Raw genomic sequence first — 13,340 nt, 5'->3', positions numbered from 1 at the left:
GTTCTTATAACTAGAGTAATCATGAACATTTTGTACTGTTTTCAAAATTCAGGTTTAAATGAATGGGTATAGTTAATGTGTATTTTAGCTTTTTAAGGGTGTGATTAAATTCAGTTACCATTTTTAAAAAGATATTAATTTAAAAAGAATTGTTAATATGAGAGGACTTTAAAATACTTGGCTTGCAATACAATTTGATAGGTTTCTTATGGGCCTGCATTTTTACAGCTTTTATTTTGTAGCTCTGTACTTCCATATATATCCATCCATACATGTATCCATTTATATATGATTAGTACTTGGATAATCTGACATTAGTTGGAGTGACTACCATACTTTTAAAGGTATAGGTAGTTGTTTCCTGTTTAGTTGTTTTCTTTTTTAAAAATTACTTTTATAACTTATTAGGGAAGATTAATCACTGGTCTTGTTTGCTGAGTACTGTTCCACTGCCAAAAACTTTAATAACAATAAAATCCTCAGATGTGTTTCTCTGAATCTTTTCAGTTTTCCTCCAGCACGTGACAAATAAAAGATTTTATGAACAAATGAAATTAATATGCGTACATGTTTAAATGTCCCATTGATTATAAAATCAATACCTAATGTAGACAGTTGTAAAAGGATGGAAACGTGTAAAGAAAATAAAAATTAGTCTTACCACCTAGAAATAACCACTGTTATTAACATTAGATATGTTTCTTTTTATGTTTTCTGTGTATAATTCTGTACACTTATCTTATTTTTGTTGATGTTATCATTTTCTTATGTTAGAAATATTTTGCTTCTAATCTAACAAGAGTTTTAGCTCTGTAAATGGTGCTAAAAACATTTATTTCAGTTTCTCCCCAAATCCCATTTTCCTTTAATTTCCTACTATCCTACTTATCTAGATTTTAAAACTTACCGAAACTCTTCAGATATGGAGCACCTCTGTTTTAATAAAGGTGTTAAATTAAGTAGCCTGCATCCTTCATGTTTGGCCTTGAATGCAAATATTCTCTTTCAAATAATTTTTTAGGTGTGTGTACATCTTTTCTATAGTAGATGGTTACTCAGTGGAAGGACATAATTTGTTTAAAGTTATAAATCACAAGGATGCTTCATCTCTGAAAAGATAATTTATTGCTTATGCTCTTCCTCATGTTTTCAAGACACTGGGATTTGTTTAAGTCAGAGTGAACAGCCTGTAAAAGGTCTGAAGAAGCACTTCTAAAATGTTTACAGTAACTTTATAAGGCTGTGAGAATTTAGGATTGAATTATCTGCCATTTTACTGTGGAGAAGATCGGCAGTAGTTGAAGTTGATCATAATGTCACATAATGTTAAAGCCCAGAGGAGCCTTGAAAGATCATTCTGCCTACTAATGACCCCTGTCTACTATAGGGGTTAGACTGTCCTGGAGAAGTCAAGTGATTTGGTCAAGGTCAATCACCTGGCTAATAGTTTTAGATCTTAAGCCTCAAAACCAGTGTACTACATTATGTACTACTATAAAAGTCATAGTGCACCATTGATGACAGGAACCAGCCCTTCCCTCTCCAAAAGGCTTCCAAAGGAATGAAGAAAATAGATGTTTTGACTTTTGACTTAAGTGCTTTTCCATGTGAAGGTAATGGAGGAGTATTTAATTGTGTGATCAGAACACTACTACATTATTTGAAAATGGTATAGAAATAAGACATGGTTTCTGCCTGTTGATAAATTCTTTTAACTATTACTTTAAGACCTTAGGATGGGAAAATTGACTGTTTTTCGAATGGCTACCCACTTCTGTATTAAGTGGATTTTGGAAATTTTTTTATAATGCACTTATGCGTATATGTTCATGATACATTATTAATAGTCAGGATCCATCTTTTTTTTTTTAATTTTTTTTTTAATGTTTTATTTCTAGGAGAGAGAGAGAGAGAGAGAGACAGCGTGAGCAGGGGAGGGTCAGAGAGAAAGGGAGTCACAGACTGAAACAGGCTCCAGGCTCTGAGCTGGCAGTCAGCACAGAGCCCGACGCGGGGCTTGAACCCATGAACCACGAGATCATGACCTAAGCGAAAGTCGGACGCTTAACCGACTAAGCCACCCAGGCGCCCCTGGGATCCATCTTTTTATAATTAATGTTAGTGAAACTTTATAACAAAATATGCTTAGTATTTTTAAAACCTTGAATAGAATTGACTTGTTTTGTTTTCCAGAAAGTAGTACTCTGTACAAAAATATTTGTACAGTAATATTTATTCACTACCTGCTATGCCAGGGATTTTTACAGCTGCTGAGGATATAGTAGAGAACAGCACAAAGACCCAGTCTTCATGGACCCCACATTTAAGTCTGAGATTTCAGTGTGTTTGGGAAAAAAAAAAAAAAAGAAAATGCAAATAAATGAAGGTGACTTCATTTTAAAAAATTCTAATGAAAATGTTTTAGGGCTTTCTTGAGTGTAAAACCCAGGATATTTTCTCAGTGTTTATGATACTGATTTCAGGAAATACTCAGTTTTTGACCTGTGTATGGTACCAAGGAGAATATATAATATCCATTTAAATTCTTTTTCATATATTGCTGATTTGACTGCAGTTTCATGCTTTATTGCTGCAGAAATCCACCTGGAATGCTTTTGAATTAGGAAGTAATTGTAGCTAGGTAGTTTGCATAAGATACATACAGAATTTATGAGAGTTCAGGCTCTGGAGTCAGACCAAGTTTGACTGTCAACTTTGTAGTTTATGACAAGTGTTTGAAAATGTTTCAGGTGACTTATCTGTAAAATGGGGGTAATAAAGTGTCTTGTTAAAGCCTATAAGGGGCAAGACTATGAGGGACATAATTCATGCAAAGTTCTTGATACATGAAGAACTTTCATGTATCAATATTGAATGCTCAATAAAGGCTAGCTGTTTTAAAAACTTTTTTGTTGTTAGCACTATTTTTTATTATTACTACTACTGCCATGCTACTGTTACTGTGGAAATTTTTAACTGATACTCTGTATGCTATACTGTATGTACTTCACATGCATGATGTAGTATGATGTCGTCTTCATGTAACTGGAAAACTATTTAGTCATTGATATAGCTATTAATTTGCTAAAACCTTTGGAAACATTGAAGTGTAGTCATCACCTGCTTTGCTGCAGTAAAATTATGTATGTATTTGAGCTGAGCATCTGGCCTTCCTCATTAGAATTTTTACGTATTCTGTTTCAGTAAAGGTAGGATGAAGGAGTAAAAAAATGTAATGGTTGACATAAATGGTCAACATTAGAAGACCTAAGAGTCCTAGCATTTGAAACAACATACATATTTCTGATATTTTTGTCATTATATGCTGATTAAAAAGAATTCATGTGACTGTCCAACCATACTTCCAGTGTGTATTTACCTAACAAATAATATTAAGCAGCTATTATGACTTAAGGTGTGTGTTAATTACTTCATTCAGGGATGAAGTGAATGTTTCTTTTTAGGGAGCGTATAGTTTAGTTGGATAAGACATGTACATAAATAATAAAGTAAGTGAGAAGGGCCACTGAGAGGGGTATAGACTATGTATTGTGTGAATTGTATGGTCACTCATGTTTATCCTCCAAGATTCATGGTTTGGTTCATTGCACTGTCTGGATTTAATCATGCAGAGGTTACTTACTGAGTCTGTACCCGGTAGCCAAGAACTCAGAAAGATCTTATCAAGAACTGAAAGGTCTAAAAATTGAGTGTACTACAATTTTATGAATATTGGCAGAAGATATATGTGATTCCCGGGTTTAGAGACAAAAGACTTTATTCATGACACTACCTACAGCATGAGCTTTGCATTTGTGTTACTTTCCTTTGCCCCCTCAAAGGGCAACACACAGGGTGGTTCAGTTTAGGCAGCTGTTGCTCCCATGGTGGTTCTGTGTCATAGCTGAGAAAGAAGCCCTTGAGTGTAAGGAGCCTGAATCTTTCCTAATGGGCTGCCCGGAAACTTACCTGACCTTTTTTCTTAGAGGAAGACCTTTTCTTTATTATACTGACCAATAAGCAAACCTGTTCTCTCCTTAGGAGGGAGACATCGTTTTCCAAGACTGTTCACTATTTAAAGACATCCTTGAGAAGATAGTCTGGGTGAAAGCCCCAGTACCTCCACTTGGCAAAACACGTAGAAATGCTAGAGGCCTGTAGAGACTTACCTCCTAATAGGCCTGGGAGTAGGTCGTCTAAATGGAAGTCAGAGTTCAAGAATTAATGTTCATGTGTGTTGCCTACTTATTTTAAGCTGCATCTCAGAAGCCTTTTCTCTCTCTTCTTTTTCTTCTTCTTTTTTAAAATGTTTTTATTTATTTTTGAGAGAGAAAAAGAGATAGGGCATGAGCAGGGGAGGGGCAGAGAGGAGACACAATCTAAAGCAGGCTCCGGGCCCTGAGCTGTCCACATAGAGCCTGATGTGGGGCTCAGACTATCAGATCATGACCTGAGCTGAGTTGGACACTTAACCAACTGAGCCACCCAGGCTCCCCTCAGAGGCCTTTTCTCTTTCTAAAGTGCTCTATGCTATATTCTACTGCTTATTATGAATTAAAATTTGATTCTCTTCAGAGTAAGCGAATAGTGAACTCAAATTGATATGCATGTTGAGGTGTTCAGTAGAAGTGAGTGTGCTAATGTCTTCAGCTTATTTTGGAAGGCATTAAATATAAGATGGATGGGCAGAGATGGGTAAATAGATTGAAAGATCTTAAAGTAAATGCAATGAATGTTAATTATAGAATCTGGGTAATGGATATATGATTGTTTATAATGATTTCAATTTCTTTGTATGAAAATTTCAATAAAATGTTGGGGGAAAAGCCAACTGCATTCTTCTGTTCTCTCCTCCGTTTTCTTTGCACCTAAACTCATCTTGACATTTCAAGAAAACTTCAGGGCCGTTCATATCAAAATATGGATGGATGACAACATTTTAAAAATTGTTTAGTCAGAGTGGCTGTACTTTTTAAAGCTTATTGGGGTTCCTTTTAATATTGGGGGTTTGGAGAATAAGGGTCCCGTTATTTAAAAGGAAATCATTGCTCTGAATGCCAGCATTTTAGGTATACAGCCTGAGTATAAAGGGTATTTCATGCTGGAAAAAAATATTTTTAGGTAGAGAAGGCAGGCTAGACCCACCTGGGACATCCTTCTGGGTGAGGTGATTAAACTTGTACTACATTTTTGAAATTTTAGGTTCCAGGTTTTTTCAAATTTATGTCCGGACTTTTTTTTTTCACATAGAGACTATATATGTGTGTGTTATATTTCTGATTTTTAGAATTTGTGGCTCTGTATAGGATTTTGGCTTACTGGAAATAACAATTGTAATTGGAATTAGAATACTTGGTGACAGGAAATGTTATGGCTGCTTAAAAGTGAGACTAAAGGAGGAGACAACCCATGTAATTGTAGACGGTAGGGTTATTTTGATTGTATTTTTTTTTTTCAGTTGATGAGTACAAGTAAATGTAAACTGTATTGTGTGTAGTTCTCTTGTTTTATATGGAATATAAATAGTGAAATTTACATATAAATTGTGAAATTTCATCTCTAACATAGGATGTATGTATGGTAGCTGTGATTGGTGACTAGAATACTATTAGATAATCTTAAAATGGACGCTTTCAGTAATTGTTTGTAAATGTTAAATTAAGCATTGACATTAGACAACTGACAGGATTTTCCTCAACAGAGGGAATTTTAGTAGCCCTCAAAACATGAGTATTTGTTTTTTACATAAATTGCTTCAGATGTTCACTTTCTCATCAAAATTGCTTTTCACTGTTGTTTTCAGTTTTTTTAAGTAGGTTACATCAAGGATCAGCTTTTCTTAAAAAATGTTTTGCATAAATGAAAAATATGTATTGTTTATAGAATTATCAAAAAAATAAATAACCCATATAATCACTGCCTAAGACAAGAACTAGAACTTGGGTATTATTCTAAAAACCTTCCTTGTACCCAGTCCTAGTTACTATCTCTTTCCTTGCAAAGTTGATCTCTATCCTGACTTGAAAGTAATTATTTACTTGTTTTTCTTTTTTTTTCTCTCTCTCTCTCTCTCTTTTCTTTCTTTCCCTCTCTCTCTCTCTCTTTCTGAGTGAGAACTCACACATTTGTGCATGTGAGTTTGGGAGCTGAGGGGGTGGGGAGAGAGAAAGAAAGAAAGAATAAAAGAAAGAAAGAATCTTAAACAGGCTCCACACCCCACTCGCAGCCAGAGGAAGGGCTCTATCTCACTACTGTGAGATCATGACCTGAATCCAAATCAAGAGTTGGACACTTAAACTGACTGAGCCACTCAGGTGCTTCTACTTGTTTTTCTTTCTTTTCTTTTCTTTTCTTTTCTTTTCTTTTCTTTTCTTTTCTTTTCTTTTCTTTTCTTTTCTTTTCTTTTCTTTTCTTTTCTTTTCTTTTCTTTCTTTTTTAATGTTTTATTTATTTTTGAGAGTGAGAGCACAAGCAGGGGAGAGACGAGGGCAGGGGAGAAGATCTGAAGTGGGTTGCACTGACAGCAGCAAGCCCATTGTGGGGCTTGAACTCACAGACTGTGAGATCATGACCTGATGTCCTGTGTCCAACCAACTCAACCACCCAGGCACCCGTACTTGTTTTTCTTAATGGTTTTAACTACCTAAGCATTGCAAAGGATAAGTTTTCAATTAGTCAAGCAGATTACTGATACAATGCAGTGGTTTTTAATCCTGTTGGACACAATACGCCATTTGTATATTTTATATTATTTAATACTTGCTTTACTATCTCAAAATGAAATTTATACATAAAATTATCTACCAGCATAAAAATTAAAGTTTTGAAGCTTTTTTTTAAATGTTCCTTTTTTAAGAGAGAGAGTGTAAGTGGGGGAGGGATAGAGAGGTGGGAACAGAGGATCTGAAGCAGACCCCACCCATGCTGACAGCAGCAAGCTTGATGTGGGGCTGGAACCCACAGACAGTGAGATCATGATCTGAGCTGAATCAAGTTGGACGCTTAGCCAACTGAGCCAGTCAGGTGCCCCCAAATTAAAATTTTAATATAATGTCCTAACTTTATCATAAAAGAGAACTGAAAAAATAAATTTATAATGAAATATGCCTTTAAGTGTAAATGTTTGGGCATGACTATAACAGAAGACATAATGAACTAGCCAGATACTTGTAACCTTCCTAATAACAAATAAGTTTGGATTTAAGAGAATGCAACAGTTGCCTGAATTGGAGTGATTTTCTTTAACATTTTGAAATAAGGGTGAAATAAGATTTATGCATATGGATAGAATTGGGTGAGTATGTCACCTACAAATGTCTTCTGACTGATACAAGTGTGTTCTGATGATTCAAGTATCATGAGTGGCATTGCTGTTGGTAGAATAATTTTCTATAATGGCAAACTTAACCTTTTCAAGAGGAAAGAGGACACATTTTTCCTTTTTTACACAGTAGATATATTTCTGGAAGAGAGATTTTTTTCACCAGCATGAATCTGAAGGAGTATTTGGTAATTAGGTAAGATGAGAACATGGTACTTCATTGTATGGGACTGCCCAGGCATTGTAGAATGTCTAAGACTTTTGTTGTTCTTCTCCCCCCACCAGTAACACCACCCACCCAGTCTTAATGTTAGACAGAAATACCTGTGAGGGGAATCCCCCTCGGATTTAGGATTTGGTTGTAGTGCTTATAATAAATTATATAACTTTTCCTCTGTTTTTGAGGGTCTGTAAAGGTGGATTTCATCAGGTCTTTCTAACCTGGAGGCTCAGGGATCNACCCCCCAGTGCTCCCCCCCCAAAAAAAAAATTCCATGTAAAATTTTTGTGAATATTTCACTTACATGTGTTATTCTGGGGTAGTATATAGCTTTCATTACATTCTCAACAGGTTCTAAGACCCACAAAAGTAGATCCAGATGTTTCTTTCCAAGGCCTCTTAAATGTGTTTATTCTTATGCTAACATTCATCAGTATCTGCTGATTTTCTATTTTAACCAGGAAAATGGGCTCAGACTCTGAACTGTCTGCTGAGAGTTATTTCTGCTGGGATAGCACTATTAATATGCTTGGTTAGAGGGACACAGTGGAGCAGAAAAATTCAGATTCATATCTTAGGTGGGCTTATTCATTTGTAGGTAGGTAATTTCCCATTTTACTGATAAGGTGTTAATATATCCAGTTAAGAACTTTTTTTAAATTGGTGGGTTTTTTGTTTTTTTTTGACCTGTTATCTTCATCTTTAGATAGTTTACATATAAATTTTAAGTATTATTTCAGGATTCATATGTTGATGGAACTTGACACATGGTCATTTTCTAAATCAGTTTTAAAAGTCAGTTATTTTGGGCAGCTGGGTGTCAGTTGGTTGTGTCTGACTCTTGATTTTGGCTCAGGTCATTATCTCACAGTCCTGGGATTGAGCTCTGCCTCAGGCTTCTCGCTGAGGTGTGGAGCCTGCTTGGGATTCTCTCTCTCTCCCCCTCTCTCTCTCTGCCCCACCCCTGCTTGTGTTATTTTACCTTATTTTGGAAAATTGTTGTTTTCCTCTAAAATTGGGATGATTTTATTTTTTTATTTTTCGTTCATAGTTTATTGTAAAATTGGGATGATTTAAAAAGTCTTACATAAGTATGTTATGAAAGCATAGGATTGTTAAAAATTAAAGTTTTGTGAAAGGTTTCTTTTGTTATGTTACTAAGAAATTGTTTTTTTGGCCATGCTTTCTGCTAATGTTAAAGTCCTAGTTGAAAGAGTCCTTTAAAAATTTATATATTCTCAAATATCTGTAGTTATCTATGAATTTTGAGAATATTAAGAAATGGAATCTATAAGACTCCTGGTTTCATCGGTAATTTAAAATGTGTTGCTAGCCAATGGTATTGTGGATTCAAGTGCAAAATGGACAGATTGCAATATTACCCTGTATCTCTCTTATGCTAGTGTATGGTGGAGTTGTTAATTAGCTGCTTGTTGACAAATGCAAGCATTTGGGATTAAAGAAGCAAAGGGAGTAAGATAATATACAAATTGAATGATTTATTTGATCATATAATTAAAACAAGCTCTTCAAAAGATCATACTGTGTAAATATACTTTTAAAAGATATACGTAACTGTTGATTTAAATGGCTGTTTTTCTTTAATTTTTTTGTAACTGTTTCTCTGTCTTTATGTCTTCTAATGTTTTCTCATTTCTGTCTTTTCCCTCTTCCTGGTTCTATGTCTTTGTTAAAAAATATTTTATAACTTAAAATTTTAAGCATAGGATAAGATCATTTCACTCCTTAGGACTTGAAATAAGTACCATTTAATGGTTTTGGTTCTGAAGTCTGTTTCTTTTCCTCTAGGTGTTAGGCAGATCTGTTTTCATGCCCTGCAGTCTTCTAATGCCTCTTTTTATTTGATTGTATTTGTTGCTCCCTTTCAAACCTTTGTCTTAGATGGTTTTCTAGTATTCAACTAAATGGGAAACTACCAGGTGGAGCTGAAAATTTCTGATTCTGCGCTCCATATGATAAAGTTATAAAAGACATGCTTACTCTTGTTTACGTAAATAAAGATAGCCTTTGTAATAGTAGTCTTTGATTTCAGCCTTTTTTGCTTTTTAAAGAATAGAACTTAATGGGGCCCCTGGATGGCTCAGTTGGTTGAGCATCCACTCTTGATTTTGGCTCAGGTTATGATCTCACAGTTTCATCAGTTCAGACCCTGTGTTGGGTCCTGTGTCGACAGCTCAGAGCCTGCTTGGGATTCTGTCTTCTCTCTCTGTCCCTCTCCTGCTCGGTCTCTATCTGTCTCTCGAAAGAAAGAGGAAGGAAGAAAGACATTAAAAAATATAACTTAAAAAACTGATTGCTTTGAAAACCATTTAAAATTGCTTTTGGATTTAGTTAGAAGTTTTATGGTTATTTCTTCCTCTTGGGATATACTTTTTTTTTTTTTTAGTGTTTTATTTATTTTTGAGACAGAGAGAGATGAAGTGTGAGCAGGGAAGGGGCAGAGAGAGAGGGAGACACAGAATCTGAAGCAGGCTCCAGGCTCTGAGCTGTCAGCACAGAGCCTGATGCGGGGCTCGACCCCACCAACCATGAGATGATGACCTGAGCTGAAGTCGGACGCTTAACCAACTGAGCTACCCAGGCACCCCAGGACATACTTTTAAAATTTATCTAATGTGTCCAACGTAAAAAGTATTTATTTTATTGTTTAATTTGGTATACATAATGCCTTACATGTTTTTTGTTTTGTGTTTTTTGGCCAAGATAAAAAATGGCTATAACCTTCCTTTTACCCACCTTTAAAAAATGAGGTTCTAATAGTTTAGGATTTACTTAATTCAAGCAGGACTGGATTATCTTTCTGGATTCTTTGTTTTATAATTTCATGTTTGGGTACATAACCAAAGCTTAAAAGTTTGTATTTAGAGCATTTGACACAGCACTCATAATAAACACTTAACAAATACGTGAGTGAATGGATGAGTGAATGAATCAAACCTAATTGAGATGTAAATCAAGAGCACTATTGTCATTGGATGCAGTATCTTCAGATGTATAGATTTTTGAAGTTTTCTTGGTAAGTGGATTTGAAGACTGGCACTGGTTTGCAGACCACTGGAAAAACCTGATCTTTTCAGTAATGTGGTAAGAGCACACTGCGTAAATAAAATTGTGGGCTTATTTCATAAATTACAATGTTTGAAATACTTTTTATTTGATAGAAATAATACATGTTCAAGTAGAAATTTTGTAAAATATAGTAAGGAATGAAGAAGAAACTAAAACTCATTTGTAAATCTAGTACCTGGGAAAAAGTACTGTTAGTGTTTTGGTTTAGTTAGATACACAGATTTCATTATATACTTTAAATAAAATTGAGATTGTATACATTCAATTTTGAATTCTGCTTTGTATGTGTGAGTCCAATTAAATTTGTTTTCTGTTTTTGTTTTTTAAACCTTACAGGCCCCTTCACAGATGTAGTCACTACAAATCTTAAGTTGCGAAATCCATCTGATAGAAAAGTGTGTTTCAAAGTGAAGACTACAGCACCTCGTCGGTACTGTGTGAGGCCCAACAGTGGAATTATTGACCCAGGGTTGACTGTGACTGTTTCAGGTAGCAAATCATGTTCTCATTTTGAACAGTATTGAATTCTGACATTTTTGTGGTTATGTTTAATTTGGTCTTAATTAATAGGGTTCATCTGGAGGGAGACAAATTGTTTTTAAGTTATTCTGACTTGCCTCTAATGATGTTCTTCTCTTACCTTACTATATGTCAACTGTTGCACATTTCTCACCCTTACTTTGTGGTTGGGAGTGTCTTGGTCAATTTATAAGCAGTTATTGTCGTTTATTTGTTTATTTTTTTAACATTTACACATTTTTGAGAGATGGAGAGAGACAGAACCTGAGTGGGGAGGAGCAGAGAGAGAGGGAGACAGAATACGAAGCCGGCTCCAGGCTTTGAGCTGTCAGCACAGAGCCTGACACGGGGCTTGAACCCACAAACCATGAGATCATGACTTGAACCAAAGTCAGATGCTTAACTGACTGAGCCACCCAGGCGCCCTGAAATTATTGTCAGTTTAAAATTTTATGTCTTTTATTTCTATAGCTCACCACCACATTCTCTGCCCTTATTGTCTTTGAAATAGTACATCATTTTTGTGATTGATCCTTCTCTTCAGATCTCTAGCTGTGTTACATATTGCATGCAGCTGTACAAGTATTATTCAAAATCTTAAAAACGTACAATGCCTCTTTTTTGCTGATTGTATCAAATTAGACGAATGTTCTGCTTTCATTGTAAATGCCAAACAGTTTAGTTTCGTGACTCCCTTTTGTGTTTACTTGTAATCCAAGGAGTATGCTTGGTTTCTCCTGTATATGGATTGCTTACTCCTGCTGTGGACTCTGTGCTGGTGTCATCCTTAATGCCCTCTATAAATTTCCTATCTTCTGTCAGACTTCCCAAGATAGTTCTCCTTAACAGTATTAGCTAACATAGCTGAGAGATAGGAAGCAAGTATGAGAACAGTACCTTGATTATGGGAGAATCTCTTAAGCTTCACACGGAGACCATTTACTCTTCCTTACTAGCAGTAGATTTTGTTTCCCACTATATGTCATGATAACACGCAGAGCAAGAATACACATGGACATCTCTTAGCTCAGAATATCTGAGGGCATGACCCAGCCATGTATATGTTTTTTTAAAAAAGAAAACATCCCTGTGTGATCCTGATAAGTATTCTTAAGATAATTCTGTATTAGTTGCCTGGTTTTTAAGTCCATAGCAGATTAAAAACACCAAATTATACAAAGAGTGAGGGCCTATAGCAAGCCCACGAAAAGTGCTTAGAAGTAGAACTTGACTGCAGAGGCAGTGAAGGACAGGCTGCAGAGTTGTTTGCGACACTGAAGACTCATTTCCCTAGGAAGACTCAAAGAATCGGAGCTAGGAGTCCTTCTAGAAAAGATGTTTTTAGTGAGTCTTATGATGCGGTGGCCTGGGAGGAATGTGTTTGTGTTTGTCCAAGTTGTCAGCTGATGGATGGGAAAGATGGATGGAAAAGAAGATAATATAATGAGTACACTCATTCTGGAAATTGCTTTCTAAATCTTTAAGCCTTTTAGCTAAATTGGAAGACAGAATTATTTCTATCCATGTAGCTAAAAATAGTTTTTTGGTGCTACCAGTTTTATCCTTAGGAATCCATAAAACTATTCAGAATGACTTTTTCTTGGAGACTTCAAGATTGCTGAAGTTTCATTGTATTTATTTATTAAAAGTTTGAGTTGCGCAGGTCCAATTACATGTGAGTTTTTACCTATGAAGACAGTATAGTACTATGAATACATTTTCTCTTCTTTATGATTTTCTTGATAACATTTTCTTTAGCTTACTTTATTACAAGAATACAGTACAAAATACAGCATACAAAATAAACATTAATCCATGGTTTATGTTCTTGGTAAGGCTTCTGGTCAACAGTAGGCTATTAGTGGTTAAGTTTTTGGGGAGCTAAAAGTTGTATGTGGATTTTCAACCCTGAGTCCCTGTGTTGTTCAGGGGATAGCCTGTACTTTTCAGAACACTTTCTCTCACATAGCCCCTTGTGTTGAGCACTTGATGTATTAAAAACTCTAGACATACTAGTTACTATTTACATAGTGCGCCCTTAAATCTTGTCCACTGAGAATTTAGCTCTTTAGTTTTTAGTGTATTACCTTCCCTTATAAGGAGCCACTCAAACTGTGCTTCCACTAGCAACTGTTCCTTGATTGACTCTTGTGCTACACCTCCATTTCTTTTTTTCCTTTCTCCGTTTCC

At 35.5% G+C, this 13,340-nt stretch overlaps 1 protein-coding gene across 2 annotated transcripts in view; it reads left to right on the top strand.

Annotated features, from left to right (window-relative positions):
• VAPA (VAMP associated protein A) overlaps nt 1-13,340 on the top strand; it is a 40,988-nt gene that overhangs the window by 10,226 nt on the left and 17,422 nt on the right. For both annotated transcript variants that reach the window (XM_077778244.1, XM_077778243.1), the window contains exon 2: nt 10,968-11,120. In XM_077778244.1, coding sequence (XP_077634370.1) covers nt 10,968-11,120 — 153 coding nt within the window. The remainder of the gene's footprint in view (nt 1-10,967; nt 11,121-13,340) is intronic.

Source organism: Crocuta crocuta, unplaced genomic scaffold (genome assembly GCF_008692635.1).
Source record: "Crocuta crocuta isolate KB4526 unplaced genomic scaffold, BGI_CrCroc_1.0 scaffold26, whole genome shotgun sequence".
NCBI classification, from domain to species: domain Eukaryota; kingdom Metazoa; phylum Chordata; class Mammalia; order Carnivora; family Hyaenidae; genus Crocuta; species Crocuta crocuta.
Note: the sequence above shows the minus strand (reverse complement) of the source record. Positions and strands in the feature narration are given on the sequence as shown.